The sequence below is a fragment of the Branchiostoma lanceolatum genome, chromosome 5, assembly GCF_035083965.1.
Source record: "Branchiostoma lanceolatum isolate klBraLanc5 chromosome 5, klBraLanc5.hap2, whole genome shotgun sequence".
In the NCBI taxonomy this organism is placed as follows: domain Eukaryota; kingdom Metazoa; phylum Chordata; class Leptocardii; order Amphioxiformes; family Branchiostomatidae; genus Branchiostoma; species Branchiostoma lanceolatum.
The window spans coordinates 12,351,259-12,371,838 of NC_089726.1; the positions used below are offsets into that span (position 1 = coordinate 12,351,259).

The window sequence follows — 20,580 nt, forward strand, 5'->3', positions numbered from 1 at the left end:
GGTGCACCTGAGGTTCGGGGGGTTCGGGTGTCCTTTGTTGCCGCGCGGGTGAGGGGTGGGGGTGAGAGAGAAGCCCTTTGTGGGGATGACAGACCGTTTGTTGTTACAGACAGTAGCAACAGTGTAAAGGATAGTGTAACCAAAGATACCAGAGCTTTGTGGGTGTATTAAGTACTGCTGGTTCGGTCCAACGGGTTTCAGCTAACTCCCGTCTGTTATACATCTGTAGAAACAAGGAGATATGTGCACTGCACAAATGCTGTTCAGTCTACTTTTCTGCCTCGGAAATGAAATACAGGTATCTTTTTGGCATACGTACATTTATATGTAGCAAAAATTGATATTCGCACAACAATACCATTACTATATACTAGATAGAATAGATTATGATTGATGCTTGTAACTAAGATCTACCAATAAAGTAGGAAAATTGCCGACGTTTCTGAAAGACCGACAAGGTTGAAACGACACACAGTGTATGGACTTAGTCCGGCCTAATCGTTGGAGCAAACGATGAGAGTTTAATAGCCGTGGGCTTGACCAATCAGGTCCCGAGAGGGGTGACCGCGGCTAAAACAGTCCGGCGTGTTACCCCCTTGTTCAATCAATCAACTGGCCGCTCCGTGTGGCCTGTAGCTGGGCCGATCGTACCCTCTCCACGCCGCGCTTCGGAACCGACAACAGCTTGCCGGAACTTGGATGGAAAGACATATCCCCACTATTACGTCCTGAGTGCCCAAGTCCAGTACAAAGTGCACGTACTGTGGTAGTGTGGCCTGCTGAGTGCTGTACGTGTACCGTGGCGTGTGGGACGCCTGTGTCTTTCTGTGCTTCTGTTCTACAGTCGAGCTGTGACTGATAGGGATCTGTTGTTGACGGTCGCCGCGGCTTGTATGTTCTTCCAACACAACAGCACACCACGAGAACGCTGTCCCAGGATCAAGTATTTTGCCGTGACCCCCGGACCGGGTTGCCTTTCCAGGCCAGGCGGACGTCTGCCCGTTTAGGGCCCGTTTGGAACCTGTAACCCTCCCCGTGTTCATAACCACGGACCTGACCAAGCCAGTAGAACCAGCTGCACTCTAGGTACATACAGCCTCGACCCAGGTTTGTGGCGGTGCCAGCCATCTGTAGACCTTTACCTCAATGTGAGCAAGAGTCGCTATAGTAATTCTGTTTCCTAATTGAAGTTATAGTCTGTAATGTATTAACCACTTCCTAGTAAGTATGACCCGGGCCTCTGTCCCGGAGTGGTATAGTCGCTGATCCCACCACGGGACAGGACGTTTGTGAATCTCCGATAATTTCTGCCCATTTCGCCAGATGGTTTTGCTTCGATGAGGGTTTATTTTCCTCCACTACTTGGTTGAGATTCTAGATCGTTTCCAGTTCTTTAGATCTACATAATGGTCCCATGGGGCCGCAAAGTCTGTAGCTGCATGCATAGTGATGTCGTACTGCGTGAGTGGCATTTTCCTCCTATAGTACCATCAATCACCGATCCCCCATACAGAGTCTGTGCCTGGTCCCAACAATCGCCAATTTGTGCTCCTCTCGGTCTCCCAACATCCCGACAGCGACGGGAGTCCACAGCCGCGCGCTAACCCAGACGACAGTCCGTGAAAAATTGTACCAGCGTCTCGGAGGAATTCCTCGTCGATGACCATAACCTTGTCTTTGTTTTTCAGACTTGAGGACGGAGCAGTAGCCCTGCGGCGAGTGACCGGCCTACTTGGCGTGCAGAGTAATCGACTGCACATGAGACCAGGACTTCTGTATCACCGAGAACGCCACTGAACGACACAAGTCGAACACTCCGGAATTCTGCAGCAGCTACAGACCAGACGAGGCGAGATTTGGAGAGGAAATTCCAGCAGATTGTTGTGAGGACATTTGAATTTACGACCTCCACGGGATTTCTGGATTGAGACTGTGTTCAAAGGAAACCGTGACTTGCCTGTGGACGTAGCTGCTCGGACACTTTGCGCATCGGAAGAGAAGAACCACAAAAACGTCGTGGGTTGGACTCCGCGGACTAACCAATCGATCCACGTGCGAGAGGTGAGAGCCGCCCTTCACCTTTCACAGGTGAAACTGAGGAGTTCTCAAGAACACGGATTCTACGAAAGGGGACCGCCATCACAAATCGTGCTACCCGGATTCCATCAGAGTACATTTCTAGATACGCATCACTGACTGAGACTGGACTCATATACATTCCGAAAACCATAAAAAACACTTCGGTGGGACTTCTAGAGGACATTTGGTACCTCCGTCTCAAATACGTACCACACGCGTGATACCACGGTCCAAAGATGGCGGTACAGATGAGTCTGCGGGTACTGCGGGTGCTGGTGACACTGCTGTCCTGTTACACACACCTGGGCAGAGTCAGGGCCACCTGGTGGTGAGTACATGTCTCCTCTCCTTCAAGTGTATCAAGCGAACCAAATGTTTTATACATCTACTAGTAAGATCAAGGGAATGGATGATGTAATAGTTCAGTTAGCTGAAGGGAGATGGGGAGGGCAGAGGAACAATAGGGGCGTGGCTACGGAGGCAAGTTCTTGGCTGTACACTTCTTCTTTGACAGGAATGTTCATACTTCTAACATTGCTGCTCCTTAGCAAATTATTATGTTCACATCTAGGAACTATACATTGTTAGTCAGCTCGAGCTCTCCCGCAGATAGATGAACAAATAGATAAGAGTTTCCCAACATAAACACTGGAACAATAGACTAGGCAAGTTCATCAGGGTTTCACGTGAGTTTCAACTCTGACAGGTTAAAGGAAGTATTCTCATGGCTCTTATAGGTTTAAAATTTGATCAGTTATTATCACCCACGAAAATAGTTTTCAGCATTTCCTTTTTTCATTTAACATGTCTGAAAAATTAGCCATAATTGTAAACAAGACGAGAAGAATCGGTGACGTTGATTGGCCTTCAGTTTGACTACAAGACCTCGCTATCGCCCGGGATCAGTTTGAGGCATTAATTGGGGTCAGCCTTATCGCGCGGCCTCTCCTGGGCGTGTTTACGTTTGCGCTCTGTTATTTTTCTCTGTTGTCAGAACCCTCTATAGTTAACTGCACTCAACTCGGAATGACATGACGGTATGTGTACATAATCCAGCCGAGTAATCGTCAGCATTTCATAAGCATTTCACAATGTAGGCCTTTGTGACGAACTTATGGCATGTGGTACCAACAATTACCATTATTACCCCTCAACATCGCTTATGTTGAATAATCGCTGACATCACGATTTTAGGTAGAATTCCCAAATCATTGTTTATGAATATGTCTTCCTAGTTTCATAAAGGGCTGTCGCCGCTCAATGAAGACTTATGGCACTATTTGGTTCCTGGAGTCAGTTCATGATTGAATACGTGCGAGTGCGATTGTGCAAAATGGACAGCGAGCAAACAACAGAAGTAATGTTACTCAGGCTAATTGTACAAAACTATGTTGAACGTAAAAGAACTTCGCAGGTGGAGAATCTGTTCACCTAGAGCACTCTGCTCTTTCCAAATAAATCACCCAAACAACTGGTATACACCCCAAGCAAGGCTGAAACAGAATCACAACATATGAGTAGAGATGCTGTGTATATCCTCCTCCAATCTAGGTCATTGAGGTAGCCGATATTGTAGTTACTGTTGAGTGTAAGCAGGTAGTGGGTGCCATCCACGCGGCACATGAAGAGTAACGTGTACCGTGTTAGTCCGCCAGGCTTACGTTTCACGTCGGCAGGCTCCGGTGACACAACAGCGACCGTTCGTCCAAACATTGAAACCGATTCCGACGAAATATCTAAATATACCTCTCCACAAAGCGTCACTTAAGTTTAAACTAGTTTGAACTGTAAACGTGACTGGTTCTAAAAGCATTGTTTAGTTTTTTTACGGCATCAGACAATATGGCGTGTGTTTCCCAGCTCATAGCTTCGGCAGGACGCCAAAAGATACAGCTTGTTTGCTATTACAAAAAGACTTTAGAATCGGGTTATGTTTGAGAAATGAAAAGATAACACGTAAGAGAAACAAAGGTCATGGTAGATGAAGCAAACGTGAGATCCCTCATCTTTAGCGATCAATATTAAACATGTTAAAACAAATGTCAAACCTGACCGAGGTTCAAAGTACCAATGTGCAACTCGCAATCTGACGCGAGATGGGAAAACAGGACATTCTCATTCCTATCCATGCAGTCGTATCGTATGCACGGGTTTCAGTATCAACCTCATGTTTGCTATAACTGTATAAACTAAGAAACCACAAATTGGCAGTACAAAAGGACTTTCCCACAAAGGAAGCGGCGGACATCAAAGCCGATGTACCTACCCGGTTTGCACACCTTGTTTGAAGGACGGATTATCCCTTGTGTCCATTGTGTGGTGTGCATATATTATATTGTAAACCATGTCGACGTAATGTCGTCATCATTTCGGTTGACCTCGTCTATAGATCTGTTCAAACAAAGGCATTGCATTTCGTTTATGGTGGACTGCTAATTTGCATCCCGAATCTGTTATGTGGAAATATTCCAGCAATTCTATGCGTCACCAGTAGGACCGGAAACCGTCGTCTAAGACTTATGAAAATTACTCTCAAAGATTAAATACAGCGTCAGATTGCATAAGTTAATTCCTTTGTCGGTTGGTGGTTGACAAATTTGTTCTCAAATCCGCAGATAGCGTATGCCGTCTTTCTGAATGAGTCAAAGGCGACCTAGCTCTAGCTGTATAGCAAATAATCTACTACGTTTACACACAAGAGATTATTATTGAAACAGCAATGATAAAGAGAGGAGAGAGAAGTGATGTTATAATGTTAGAAAAGACAGTGAAATTTTAAAACCCGGGAACTGTTATATTTGGTGATGTTATTCACCTTTCCTCAAAGAACAATAACGGTTGTGTTCTCCTATAATGCATCTGAATCTAGCCTCTGACAAGAAAGACGTCATTTTGAAATCGTCAATAAAATCCTTGTGCTAGGGCCTGGGGGTCCTTATCTGTTTATTACATAACGGATAAAAGCACGCATTCCTCCACCACCGCCATTCCGAGACTCCCGTCTCCCCGCTCGGTAACTATCGCCCCGCCTCGCGCCGTTCGCCAACACTCTCCGCCACTTCCAGGGCAATTACGTGTGTACTCAGGGCACACACTCGCGCAGTGTACATTCAGCGCGTGAACCCAAGTGCAAAGATTGAAACTGAAGCTGTAGTATCTGAAGTATGGTGAGAAGGTGGCCCACAAGCACCCTCCGCCTGACCGGTCATCACCCAGGGTACCAGGGCCGCAGATGACCAGGAATATCCGGACCCTCATCGTGGAAGGGCATCTCGTGATAAGCTGCTGGTTCTAACATTCTGGTCGTCACAAACATAAAGACTAAAATTAAAGATAAAGCTTCCAGCATACGGCCGTGGCAACTATGGAAATGTTTCTTCTATATATACTTGGGTGATTTGCATTGAATACCGTCACTAACCATTTGTTTACAATGCCTTTTCGCAACAACATTCAAATATATTCCAAATGATCCGCTAATGATGTTGTGTAATTGTTCTAGTACGAGGGCACTGTCGTCGTCTCCACAGACGATAGAGACATTGATGTTTTCATTTTAAAATGTTTAAATGTCAAATATTACCGTCGCACCCGTCTGCGTGTTTGTAGACGGTGGGGGTGTGGAGTTTGGGATTTTTGGCTCAGAGACATAGCAGAGAAACTAGACGATTTGAGAATTACTCGAGTTTGAGGAGGCCAAACTAGCAGGACTATTGCATGTATGCGGCCCCCTGCGGTGAAGGCGCATGCCTGTGCAGTGAACGGGACATATCATCTGATCTCTACAAATAACACTACAGCCATGCCGAAATTTCTACCGAGGTGGGTTTCAGTCGGCATGTGCACAAATTAGGACCCCGTTCACACTCATTTTTTTCAATCGCGATTGAAGTATAATCGCGATTGTTCGATCCGATCGCGATTGAACGCAAAGAAACTTTTGCGTTCACACTGCTTTTCGCCAAGTGGATTAAAGTACGCCGTGATCCGATCGCGATTGAAGCACGATTGAAGCATGATATCGGCGATCATCTGGTAAATGTTGTTGTTGTCCTTGTTGTCCTTGTTTTGTGTCTATTTTTCCGCTAGACATTGTCACTTGGTGCGGTAAATGTCCCTCTTTCGGTGACATTTCCCCAGTTTGGCCTGCACCTCCTCTCTCCCCCAGATTGCGATGAGGACCCTGGTCTCCTCATCGCGCCATCTGCCACCAGCTGAAGTTACTGACGGAGTTTTATTCTTCCCCTTGGGCATTGTTGACGATGAAAAGTTGTTGTTGTTGTAAAAGAGCGATCTGACGTGCGGATTGGGTTTGTTTTCCCGCGCGATGCGAACTATGACCCCACGTACCCGCATGTATGACCTGCCACCCCCGGAACCAGCCGAAATCTCCGCCGATCGCGATGGAATGAATCGTAGTTGTGTTCACACTCAAAATTTGATAGGATTGGATTGGATCCGATCGCGATTAATCCAATCAAACTACCTCCGGAGGTAGTTACAATCCAATCGCGATTGGATCGTTTTGGATCGTTCCAATCGCGATTGGGAGCGTTCACACTGAAAAAATCAATCGCGATCGGATCGATTCAATCGCGATTATACTTCAATCGCGATTGAAAAAAATTAGTGTGAACGGGGTCCTAGGACACGACATTTCCTATGGCGAGAAAGACTCAAAGATGTAGTGGCTAATATAGAATCATTCTAATTATTCATACTTCCTGTGTTATATTTTGATGTTTGTGTGGACATCTGCAAAAGTAGTCGAACATGCCCCCAACTTGCTCTATGTTTGTGTGCTGTATTTTGCAATCGACCTTTTTGGCTATGGAGTTGGTTATGTTAATTTCGTATGGGAGAATTCAGCCATGTGGTGTATGATATAGGAAATACAGGAGGGTGGGGCTACAAGACTAGCATGTTTGATAGTCACTGAAATGACCTACTCAATCGCTAATCTCCAAGCAGATGTGGCGAGGGAAGATTGTATTGTATTATTGTATTGTATTATGATGAAATACAGTCTCTTATAACTGTGTCGTTTCGGGGGCAGCATAAGCCAATTCGATTTTCCCTTCCAACATCTGCTTGGAGATTCTCCTGTCAGCACCAGACGTAGAACGTTTACTATGCCAGGCAGCTGGAATACCGCCTGGGCAGCAGGCAAGTTTTCTGGAGGGGACGTGTGTGCTTTACGACCGCTCAGGTGGGGAGAGAATCCACGGAATGTCCTCCCAACGGCTGCTTCTCGGTATTTTTACATAAGCTTAAAAAAGAGAACCAAGTCATTAAACGCAAATTTGATGTCGGCCTGGCTATAGAGATGTTAAGGGCAAAATTTGTACAATGTTTATGACGCCGTCTTGTAGCTTGTACTGTTGGTCTTGACTACTATCGGCGTCAGACATCAAATGACAATGGTGTATTGGCACGATATAATGTGATGGGGGCGAAGTGTTCTTGTTCGGCACAGGTGACGTGGATGACATTCACCTTAAGAACTTAAACAAACCACAATCTCAGACACTTACAGCGCCCTCATATCGTAAGAATGGCTTTTTCGCTCTTTTACGCAATCCGTTCCACCAGTTGGCCATACTATCAGAACAGCCATAGTCGGGAATGCCGGCCGATCCCCGGGCAGTAGTTAAAGTGTTAGGTGGGATCTCCAAGATTTATTGAGGAATCTCTTGATGTTAGGCATGAGATTAGCCGATAGAGAGGCGCCATGGTGGTGGCCTCCGTTATGGCCATTTTTACTGTAAGGATTTGCCACCCTTTCCCAAAATGAAGAGAACACAAAGGTGCGTTTTCTTCAAGGCCAAACTACTTCGACATATCCGATTAGCACAATGACAGACTTACTCTGGTATTTCAGTACTCTCCAAGTAGAGGTTCGGCTCCGGCTGGTTTTTGACTTGTTTTTTTTAGGCGTTTTCTTTCTGTCGCCAGGCCAACGCCTAAAACTCGTCAAAAACCAGCCGGACCGAACCTCTGCTTGGAGAGTAGTATTTTCGTAAACTCCGGTGACAGAATCGTTACATATGCAGATATAGTGTCCATAATGCAACTGGGGCGTGTTATACTCTGTTTTTACCTCATAACAATTCTATAACCGGAAGATCTGCATGAAGATTAATATTTTTGTATTTAACCAGTGTCTTGCATTGTAAATTCAAGACGGTACACGGTGTTCGAATGTTCAAATATGATATAGGAAAAAATCACACATATTCTCCTTTGAACTTGGCGAATTGGATAAGCCACGTTATTCCACTTGTGTGATAGACGTTATTTAGTGGATTGACGTCGAAATATTAACGGAGTTGTGGCGGCTCTTTGGCGTATTTCCTTTGCGTACTACCTGTAAATACAAATAGCAGATAGACTGGGTAAATAACCACATAGGAATGTGCGGCGGGATAAGGCAAGACGACATGGACACAACAAGAATGACACCCTCATCTCCGCCGCCATTCACGTGTTTTAGACTCACGAACGTTTTGTGTGGAGATATTTGTGCGACCAGGTGGCAATAAGGAAGGGATGAAGGGTTCAATTATCGGATAAATTGCAAAGTGCCTCTCCGCCCCGGCAATAGAACCGTATTACGGTAATTTCGTGTATCATGTAGCTGTAGAATACCGGCTTTCACGTGCATTGTACGTCGATGACCTAAGGTCAAATGTGAGTGACATGCTAGATCTCCAACGCCTTCGATAAATCCGCTGTCGAAACTTGATGTCTTTCGAAGTTTTGTGTTACCCGCACGTAGGTGAAGCCAAGTCAAGAACATACGGGTTACAGGTGCTCTTAGTTCACATCGGGTCTGAAGATCCTTCACCTTGAGGAGACGTTTGAAATGTCAGAAATCTCATAATCCTGTCATGAATCAGCGTATTTACCCCAAGTGAGCATTCAGGATTGACCGAAGATCGGCTCGGAAGGAAGTCTCATTTTTCCCACAGGTGTCCCCTAGCTTACCTGGTACTGTAATCAGAAGAGTGACCATTTTAGGATTAAGTTTGGAAAGCACCATGTCGACGTAAACACCAACAACCCGATGTGATATCTCTAATGGGGTGGCAGAATTACATTTGTTCGTGTAAACGAAGACGTCAGATGTTAGATTCCCACGCATGTTTGCAGTATCTGTGACATCTTTGCCTCAGGTGATTCACAAAGTTCCCATCGCATTGTTTCATTTGGTTCCTGTGTCTAAGTCGTAAAGTTTACATGCACACTACACTACAATTGCGTGTGGCAGCAGTTAAGTCATTCATATGGTACGAAGGTCAAGTCTGGGTTATTGTACAACTACTTGAATTGACGTATCGATGAAGTACAATACCAATTTGAATGTAAATTGACCCTAAAATGGCAAACTATATTCCTCATGATTGTTTCGTGTCAAGACACTTCGAAAACTTGTATTTTCCTTCCTTCTCTTCCCAGGCAAATGGCAGTGGATTCGAGATTATACAGCCTGTCCCGGGCGGAACTGTACATAATCGGGGCTCAGCCGCTCTGCACCTCGTTGGCGGGGCTGTCGTCAGGACAGAGAAAACTGTGTAACTTGTATCAGGACCACATGGCGTCTGTGGGCATCGGGGCCAGACAGGGGATAGAGGAGTGTCAGCACCAGTTTAGGGACCGAAGATGGAACTGTACCACGTCGGACGAGGACTCCGTCTTCGGCAGGATAGTCAACATAGGTAGGTGGATGTTACAGTGGTCCCGAACACACAACATCAATACAGATGCTGTTTGGTGATCACGTATGTGGTCCAGGGATAGCCTTAATACCATCTTCCTTAATTAAACGTTTTCACCAATATTAGCGTACACGGGAAGTGAGCGTAAAACTAACGAGGAAGGTACCAAGGCTGATGCATATGGCCGCCAACATCGTCAACATCTTCTAATGGTACTTTGTGCGAAAGTACAGCTTCCTTTCTGCGGTTACTAACTTGATCTCTTGGCATGTATACCCGCTGGCCAAAAAGATGCAGTTATTTATCATCGAGGCGGAGCCTTTGTTGAGGTTAGCCCTGTCGTGGCCAATGAGCTTAAAACTGATCCTTACAACTTAAATGGCTTGACCAGTAGGCTTCTGGAGCTGCTGCCCTGACCAGCCCGCAGCTAATGGGTCTGCTCATGTATCCATTTCAACTTCAGACCGAATTTTACACAGAGAGTCTTTGATCTGTCGCTGTTTGAGATGAATTACACCCTTCACTCAGCACTGTACCACACTAGACAGATCTATGTCTCAGCTGTGGCTATGGTTTGGGATGTCCAGCAGCTACAAAGATGTTCTTAATTGAGGATGCGCGAAATTTAGAACTTTGGAGATGCTGCAGATCTAACGTTAAAACCAAGTTCGGATTCCTTCTAGATTCTTTGTGCAAAGTTAGTCGGTCGCCTTCATTCGACACAAAAGACGTCGTTTTTAGACAGGACGAAATCTTCCCATACTTCTGACCGACACCCAGTTCGCCTGGCCCCGACAGAGTGCTAGTGAGACATTCTGTCGGCTGAAAGGACGACAAAAAGAACCATTGTGTTATCCCTAGGGAGGGGGACCTGCTGTAACCACGTAGCCAAGTTGCTCTTAAGGCTTTGTCAGGTAGACAATAAGGGCCGTTCCGGACAGGTGGCGTCTTTGTTTCTCGTGTTGTCTTCATGAGGAGAACCCTGTCAGATATGGCCAAGATAGCCGCTTGATGAAAAGATAAGGAGCGCTCAGAACTGTGTCTAGAACGAGCGTCCGCTCCCTGCTAGGACCCTTCTATAGAAGCTGAATAGACAGTCGTTCGCCCCATCATTCAATGAAGTCCCGTATGTCATACCACCGGTAGTAACTCTGCCAGATTTCTAAAGATACATGACGCAAATTACAGCCTGTACAGCCATAGATCACTTAGTAAAGCCTCTTTTTGTCTCCTGCCATTCTTAACGAATGTTCGATGACGCCTTGGTCAGTTCCAAAAGGCAAATAAATCGTCTAGCTGGAGAAGAATGATGTCTTCTGCTTGTGGATAACGTCGCTTCATTGAACAAATACTGCCTCCATCAATAAGTGGCACTGATGGGAAAGCAGTGTGCCCATGGACACCGTAACAACCTCAGTTGGTCTTGGTAAAGTTAGTTAGTCTTTGAACATTATGGATAGAGACCAGGACTTTCGGCCTTGTCAGGGTCATCAGTAGGGAGGAGCAGTTTGTGCTGGGTCATGATACAGGTCCGTGATGTTTGGTCAGGATGTTCACAGGCGCACGCGGCCCACTTAACTGGAGAGGCGGGGTCATGCGAGCTCCGGCACCGTGAGACATTCTGGTTTAGGATTACCCTGTTCCCATTCCTGGTCGGTCTGGGACTGAGGGCCTGTCAGTCCGGGATTGCCGTAAGTGGTCCTGGGGATATTTGTCCACGTCCAATTAAGACATCATTAAAGCTTCATCAAATCTCATGATGTTTTCGGTCGGGACAGTTTATGAAAGGCGGTCTTCTCGTCCCCGTCTCCCCTTACAGTTGCTGTTCCACCGCTAACAAGTAGCAAACATTCTACACGGAGGACAGCTGAGAATGGAAGCCGCTTGACATACGGTCTGCTGTCAATCACAGGCCTGTCCCACCGTAACGTCCACCCGAGCCGTCCATCTCCGCTTTCTGTAACATTTACTCTCCGCGGTATAAACTGACCTCTTCTTCTGGGCGTGCAAACATGGACGTGCGTTCATTGGCCATTGGTCATTGAGTGACGGGAAGGAACGTATGGGCCTGTAATCAACACATTCTGAAACAAATGCGCAAAAAATCACAACATTTCTCATGTTGGTTACCAAGATGAGCATCTACCATCTATTGTCTCGTGAATTTATTCAATAGACTATTAGGGGCGGGGAAATAAAACGAACTGAACTTCTAAAAACGAATCCAGCAACTTCAGAGAAGACCACACTGGCATCTTTAAACCCAGGGGAGGACGACTTAGGACAGGGAAACAGATACGTCAGGATGGGACAGGTGGGATAAGTGGTGCCGGTGTATCACCGTGTCCATCTCTGACCACCCACCACACGGTAAACACAGATAGAGGGGCTTCAATGGAAGGGAAGACGCCGTGTAATGTTAGACCACTGTTGACAACTGACTGTATGTCTGTAATGGAGCCCAAAACTTAATCCACCAATTACATAGGAGCTGTGTTTTTGTTTGATATACAGTATGCTCCCTGGTAGCATGGTTTCATATGTACATGTATGCAAAATACCTGCATACAGTTGTACTATAAACCGGTGTTCTGCTGTGTCCTTTTCTCTAAAGCTCTATGTGTCCTTGGCCTTATCCCTAAAGCTCTATGATTGGCTATATTGTCATTAACAATTTCATCATAACCAACGAGATATCAAAACTGGAAGTTCCGCTGCAGTACCTAAAAAAGCCAGCAGGTGGCCCAAAATCTCATAATTTCCAGTTTGTGTCACAACCTACCAACACACAAAATCTGAAACCAGTCCATCCAGCCGTTCTTGAGTTATCTTGTTGACCAACAGACAAACAGACACACACACGCGCGCGCGCACACACACACACACACACATACACAAACGTTGCCTAAAATACAACCTTCATTTTTCATGTAGATAATAAACGTAATTTCCCCATATCTATCCCCCCAGGCAGTAGAGAAGCCTCCTTCACCTACGCCATAGCAGCAGCAGGTGTAGTCAACGCCGTCAGTAGAGCATGCCGGGAAGGCGAGCTGACCACATGCGGCTGCAGCAGAGCGAAGAGACCGAAGGACCTGAACAGGGACTGGCTGTGGGGAGGGTGTGGCGACGATGTGGAATATGGGTGAGCCTGCAGGATATCATAGTGGAGAAGAAAGAAATTGTATATCATAGAGGAGAAGAAAGGAAAGCTAAACAGTTTTTGTTTGACAATGCAAGAAAATTTGTCAATCATGCACCTTATATTTTAGCCAACCTATGATGTTCACCATGGATGCATATCCACCCAACTGTAGAGAAAGACGCGCAATATAACAGTCACTCGAACAACTGGATAAATTTGTCAGCCTATACAGTTGCCTGTGTAACTGTTATATTGCGTGTATTAGTACCTTAATGTCTAAATTTCAACCATGTAGAGAAGGACTGTATCATTGTGATCTCGTGTTTTCTCGTACAGATATTACTTCGCGCGAGAGTTTGTGGACGCTCAAGAGAAGGAGATCATCCCGTCGCCTGGGTCCAGTGCGCACGCGCGGCAGCTGATGAACATGCACAACAATGAAGCTGGTAGAAAGGTTCGTTCAATTTGTGCTGTACTATGTCTGTCATAGCAGTGAACTGTATGGTGAATATGTGGCCATATAAACGTGGATGACATATAAACCGTCTACTTTTAAATAAATTGGTCAACCCTCGCAGTCGACGGTACTCAAACTTGGAAATCAAAGAAGTGTCTCCGAGCAAAAAGGAAATATCAGTATCCTTCTGTTGCCATGGCATCATCCTACATCTTTTAGCAACGGTCCCTTGTGCATTTTGTCGGCAGCCTGTGGGAAGGCGGCGTAATTCGGAGTTGGCGATAGCTTCATGACAGGCCCCTTTCACGTTCATCCTAGCGCTTCCATCGACAACTATGTCTACCCTATAGACCGCCACTGCCTTTTACCCCTGCAGTGACCGGTTTCAGGATACAATGTAATCATGTCGCGCCTCGAGAGCGACAAACTCAACCCCATTCATCTGTAATGGAGAATCACCACTTCAACTGGCAACACCGAAAACTTCCATTCACGCTACATTTGTGTCACCAGCCATCTATTTGTCTATCTCTGAGTCAGATATGTAGTATGTGCCTTCCGCCCGGGCCCAGGCTCGTCTATGGCCACATCTTCCCACCCGGTGTGTCTGTCTGATCACCACACTACCGACAACTCTGTTGCCGGGTCATCACTCTGTACATGTACCTTCTCAACATGCATGGATCCAGAAACTAAGTTAAATACATGTTTTCTTGACAGTTCCGCAATGTGAGTGTGAAAGTTTCCCACACATTACGGCCTGACGCTGCGAAAAGGCCACTCGGGGCTCCACTGTTGCGTTGAGGGGTTTTGTAAGGGCTGTTTGCGCCGTGTCTCAGCCCCGGCATGCGCCCTTTTCATGTCCACATTGTTGGCTGGCGGCGTCGCCGAGACCACAATGGCACCTGTATGGGGTGGTGACGACGTCGGCTCCGCCTCGGGTCTTTACCTACCAATCGGGAAACCCGTAGGAATTTATGAAGGTACATTCCGTCTTTTGATCTCACTCCTGAGTGACTCAGCGGTATTCTAACGTTCTTCAGAAAGCCTGTCATGGCCCGACTCCCGTCCCCCACTTTGCTTCTGTCAGAGAATCTCATATTGCTGGCCACATGATGCCTATTCCTCTGACGCACTTTCCTGGACACATGTTCGCCCTCCCACAGAGTGACTTTGCCGTTCCCGTTTGTAACCGCCCGGACGTCTCGCCCCTCCCGCTGTGGGTTGACTTCCCGGTGACCGAGTAGTTAATTCTATCCGCCTCAGATCAAAATATCACGTCAGCGTCAAACTGTGAGCTTAAATCATCACACGACCTAGTTCCTATTAGGTGCCGTGTGCCCCTCCCTTTCTCTGTACTGCCACATCGCTTCCAAATGCAACAAATTCACGGCGTGCTTGTGCACGGCACTTCTGAGAGCAGAACATCTTTGCGTTAGAGTCTGACTTAACATTGGCAAACTTTCGGAATGCTTTTCGGATGTGCCGAGCCATGGAGGTCACGTAGCAGACGGTTCGATTGTCATGGGATGAATAATCCAATTACATCATATCCACCAGAACCCTACAAAAGGGTTAGAAGATATCCCTTCTAGTCGTCAGGTCGAAAGAGATGGGATTGAAGTAACTCGGTCTCCGGATCTAGCCTATCTACGTACAGGATGTGAAGTCTTCTGATAATTCCGTTGAAAAGTTAGAATTGAGCCTCCAGACGTTTCAAGTGTCGTCCTGTATCCTGTCAACTGCGCATGCCCCAAAACACCTTTTACTTAAAACAGCACCCCGTGTTTGAGTGAATGATATCATACGGCATTAAAATAAAACCATATATCCTACCCAGGACGCCCACTTTCACATTCTATCAGTGAGTTGTTCACCATGTAATTGTTGGTTCCTCTCCAAGCCACTCTATTGTCATCTATTGTTACTTGCACTTTGTACAGAGAACCGACGAACGCATGCGTGACTCAGTAACCATCCAGTAGTTGGCAGAACGCCTTGTGAGGCATGCAGAAGATGCCCGCCCTGTCCCATCAGTAGGTTTTCCGTCAAGTGATATACTCGTCTCCACTAAGCCTGGGCTTAGACTGTGACTGCAGAGGCTGGTATATGGCGGGTAAAACACGTTAATAGGCGGGGATGGAAATAGGTGGGAACCTGAGCCGAATGGAAGTGCCAGGAATAGGACTCGGCCACTGACAGATTTAGTACCGTGGGTGGTATGTTACGATGTCTTCCAGTATCTGTTCACAGCTCACTTCGGCCCTTTAAAGTAAGGCTTTACCATCCGCACTGCGCTGGAGCATTGTCATGGCCTGTCATTGTCTCCAGGTCTTTAAAAACGTGCGTACTAGGCCCTCACAAAAAACAAAACATTCACATGGAAATGTCGATGTACTCTGTCTGTGCCAGAATCTTTTATGAGTTGTCAAATGAGTGTGTTTGTTTGTTTGTTTGTTTCTTACGGGTTATTTTTTACTGATTGTAGATCAGATGAACGACAAAGAACCTCTACAACTAAACTATATATACAAATAACCAAAGAAGTGACATGTTAGGTTAGATGACCACAAGTGGGTCAGTTTTGACCACTGTCCTGGCTAGCTTGTGTTTGTCCGAACCACATAAAACAAAACAAACTTCAGGACTTGGAATAACAGGGCAGCACGACCGTCAGAAACTGAGAAGTGGTACTTATGTTAGCTATGCAAACCACTCCGGCCCTTCTGTCCACACGCGGATGGTTTGGACGGTTGGTACAGAGGGTTTAGAACCCCATCCCTCCTCCGTCAGTACGGATAAAGACTTCGTCTCCTTCCCTGTGTAAACTAGCCAGTACCTTGCTGAGACGGTACTCTAACCACACAGGGTGACATATGTAGCGGGGAAAGACAAACTTTAGACAGGTGGAACAGGTCTACTCAGAAATATATCTTTATTATCATGACCTCACTGTGCCAACAACACATCATTCCTCACCAATTATACCTACCTCACAGCAAACGTAAATATCATTAGGTGGTCGACCATAGGGAGTTAAAACTTTCGCAGTTAGGCTAAACATAGCGCGTGATTTCTGTCTGAACTTTCGGATGACGACATCTCCAACGTCGCGTAGTACATTTAGAAATGATTAACTTTGTTAAAACTTCTAGAATGCAACGATTTTCAGCCTTGATATTTCAGCTCTACCTTATTCCTTATTAGCGTGTGGGAAACCACATGTATCCGCCAACCGAAAATCATGACAACGTCCATTTCCTTAGAATGGGCAGCAAACGTTTTTGTGAAACTGACAGGATAGAAAGTACGCGACAGCCCATTCACAAAGCAGAATTAGAATCGAGGAATATTTGAAAAACGATTAGGTCCACAAGTTCGGTGTACGGACAGTTACACAAAGTGACAGCTGGACTGGACATCACCTTGAAGTGCCAAGTTTGGCTGCTCAGAATGGAGGTCGTGTTGTAAATCTCAATGGGCCGTTGGTAGAAACGGTCCATACCGCATTCTTGAAATAAAAAGAGATTTACAATCGATAAGTATATTTGGATAGAAGGATCGTATCGTTTGGCAACTGTCCGAACCCTCTGTGACATTCTGGGACAATTTACCGCTGGGGGTAAGTACCGGGTAAGGACGGCTATAAAGCTGTAGCACGCACAGCCTGGAGGATCAGAGATGTTTCCGAGTCGAGCGTAAACAAGCTCCACAGTCCTTAAATCACGTAACTCTCTACACCGGTAGCCTCTAAACAGAGATGTTTACCCGAGAGAGAACTACAAGCATTAGGGGACAGCTGTAGAATCATAAGCTGAAACATAATTGGAGAAAACGATCTGTGACAAGTTTGTCTCATCCAAGACTTTTTCTGCGCTGTCTGATAAGATATTGTCTGACAACGACTCCAACTCTGTTTATCATTGCACCCAACGAATGAGAATACGTATATTAAATTTCATACAAAGGCTGTAGTGCAAGGTGGTACGTAGGTCGAGACAGTGATCGAGATTAATTGCAATGATTAAAAACTCTATCAGGGGAGATTTTCACAACTGATCCGAGCGCTGCTGCAGCCCAGCGGGCGGGGGTGTCTGCAGGACATGACCGCACACATGGCGATTAGCGAGCGGAGGTCTGGCTTTCGTTGGAAAACTTCCTACTCACAACATTGAAGATGCACGTTCGAGAAAATGGCAATGGCAATTTAACTATTATGCATTTCATTTCAATTAGACAATCGATCTAAGAAGCGTAAATGAGACGTCATTGACAAGAAATGCTAAACCAAAACTTATGGTTTTACTTCGACGTTGCCAAGCAGGAGTTGAATGTGAATGGAAGAAGCGCACAAGAAGAACCGGAAATGAAAGTAAATTTATATTCGGCAAAAAGTTCTGTAAAGGCGCGGCCATGAGGGATGTGTGTTTAAAGGTTAAGACAAACGCCGTCACAAGAAATCCCGAGGTCTTAAAGTAAAAAATTCCTTGGTTTACGACTGTTATTCTGTGGTGATATCAGGCCATCCCCAGAAGCCGCCGTGACGTGACTGGCCCCCACACGAAGCCTCGTAAATCCAGTGCGAAGAAAAAATACTACCATTTGCCGAAAGGACTCGTTTCGCACAAACTCGTGCTGAGGCGATGTTTGTTTGTAGACCCCACGAGAGCGCTATTTCAGTCTGTGGCTACATCTTCGTGTTGTAGCCGCTCTTAAACAGCAGTGGAAACTTTGAGATAATCTACAGACCAATCTACAGGACGTCATTATACAAGTTGAAATCTCAACAGTAGCACAGAAAGGCATCTATCTTCGAACTACAACGCGTGTATGAAGTATATAACAGTTGCAGTTGCAGTATGTTCTACTTGTGAGAAATTCGTGACGAGAATTATATCATTCCCATTCTAGAGTAAGCAAAACTTGGACAACCTTTTTGCCACAAACCAGGACTATAACCGCCGTGGCCCGGGCCGGTTTACTCAGGGCCCTGTCCGGGCGTGGTCCGGGCGTGTGAACATCCCTGTCGCCCCGCCTCGCCCCGCCCACAGCTGATAACCACGGTAATCGGTCCTGTCAGGAGGACGTGAGTCATCCGGGACACAGATGCTGTCCTCCCCCGCTCCCAATTATCACAATCCCGCAACACTTGCAACGTGATTTTCCTAGTCTCTACCATACGCTTGCTGTAGGGAGAATGATTTGCCATGGGAGTTTGGCCATCATAGGGTTTGACCGACCGGAGGGGGGAATGTTGGCCTTCCCGCGGACTGACTCACCTGGCCAATTTTTCCCCTTTTGCCGAATTCTATATAACCTTCTTGATTCTACCATCCATACCCTCTAATGATCTCTAATGAAGGCCTGGTGGAGGCTATCAGTTTCCCCAGATTGAAATCTTGGTACATGCGAGGAAACCCCCAAAAGATGCTGAACAATCGTTCTTGAACAAAACGTTTCCAGTAGTTGAGGTTTGTATGTACATGTAATATCAAGCAGATGAGTTTCGTGCAAGTTGCACAAAAATTTCGTCGCAACAGCCAAAAGAGAATCAAAAGACTTTCTAACACCGGTGCACCAACCTTTGGTCACGTGAACTCACAATGGTGCGCCATCTAGCGTGCCCGATACGTCAATGCAGAGTTTTGTTTTCAACGCTTTTGTACCATCAAAGACCACTTTTCGTTCATATTCTAGCCCCAAAAATCATTTTCATATGTAGAAAAATTCCTCTGGCGAAAGAAGTGGTATTTTGGCAAGCTTCCTAACATAACAATGTTTGTCTTGGTTTCTTGGAAATTGTAAGCCTGTGTCTATAGACAATCCTCAAAAGACCCATGGCGTCCCGGGACTACTGGAGCTCTGTGCTAATTTGTAAAGGTGAACTGGCTCGATCCCTGCACTGTTTACCTTGGAAATGAAACCCAGGACCGAATCTCTACCTCTGCATGAGATGGCTCATAAAACGCGACACGACCTTCATGTAATTTGTAACGGAGGATGTATGTCTTGTACCCTGCTGAATTCATCAATGTTAACTGCTTAAAAGCTGACCTTTTCCTTAATTGGGACTGACCTTTGAACTTAACGAGCCCGGTCAGACATTTGTTCCCGGTGGGAGTGAATAGAACCGCGGTACGCTCACCTGGTGGAAGAGGGCCAATTTAGTTGATTATCCACATCTTAACTGTCGGAATTGGTAACTCTCAAAATGTAGTGAATACAATCCCAAAACAGCGTCGATCAAAATATTCATAGAGAATTGAACGTAGCACACTTGGCAGCCCTTTGACTTTGTGAAGTAGTCCATGCGTATTGTTCTAACCAAGGAGGTTTGAATCAGATTGAAACTCATTGTTCTAACGAATCATGTTGATTTCTAATCTAGAATCATTAAGTTACATACCTATTACGATACTTGATAACCTGAACTCCTCCAATGGGGCGGGACGGGATATCAAGTCAACTGAACCACTCATACCATGTGTAAGGTAGTGTCACAAGGAGGACAGCCGTTTTGTACGAACAAGTCTCTTCTATCATGTCGAGACAATTACGCACGAACCCCTGACACAAGCCAGAGACAACACGCTCTGTATGACTACAAGTTCACACTGCACATCCTCCATCAATCGTGCCTAGTATTACCTCCTCGTGTAGGTCATGTCCTCTGGACTGTTTGTCTGTGAACCTCCTTTGCTAGGGAGACACAGACTGCATTCCTGTTCACACTTTCACTTGATTGGCTTTAATGAAAAACGCAGCAAACCCTTTTCTACGAACAGACAAGGTACGTAGGGATGGCGGGTTGGGATGAAATGTCCCCAAAGGCTTGTCTGGCCGGCTGGATGTAGAATATTGTTTGTACTTATTGATTACAAGAGTCTCCTGTTTAACTAATGGTTTGAAAAATGAAATCATAACATGATCAAGACGTTCGACAAAATGATCCAATGGAAGTGATTAGACGTGGTCTACCATAAGGCATAGCGTACATGCTCGTGTCGTGTACTTGTACGTTGCTGAATCTGAATATCTGTCTTTGCCCAGACCTCCGTCTGTGAACTTACATCCCGTCCCTTAGATGCTACCAAAGTAATCTGCCAAAAATGCATCATACATTTGCCTTACAATGTATACTTTGTCTTCCGTACCTCTAAAACTGTTTTAATAGATCCAGT

The 20,580-nt window shown here is 45.8% G+C and overlaps 1 protein-coding gene across 7 annotated transcripts in view; it reads left to right on the forward strand.

Annotated features, from left to right (window-relative positions):
- The window catches only part of LOC136435193 (protein Wnt-5b-like), an 80,231-nt gene that overhangs the window by 53,646 nt on the left and 6,005 nt on the right, over positions 1-20,580 (forward strand). For 4 of the 7 annotated variants that reach the window (XM_066428461.1, XM_066428462.1, XM_066428459.1 and 1 more), the window contains exons 2-5: positions 1,689-2,407; positions 9,538-9,797; positions 12,768-12,942; positions 13,279-13,396. In XM_066428461.1, the coding sequence (XP_066284558.1) occupies positions 2,316-2,407; positions 9,538-9,797; positions 12,768-12,942; positions 13,279-13,396 (645 nt within the window). In that variant the 5' untranslated portion in view covers positions 1,689-2,315. Of the gene's footprint in view, positions 1-569; positions 1,108-1,441; positions 2,408-9,537; positions 9,802-12,767; positions 12,943-13,278; positions 13,397-20,580 lie in introns of those variants that run through there. The other 3 variants (XM_066428456.1, XM_066428460.1, XM_066428463.1) reach the window with 3 other exon arrangements.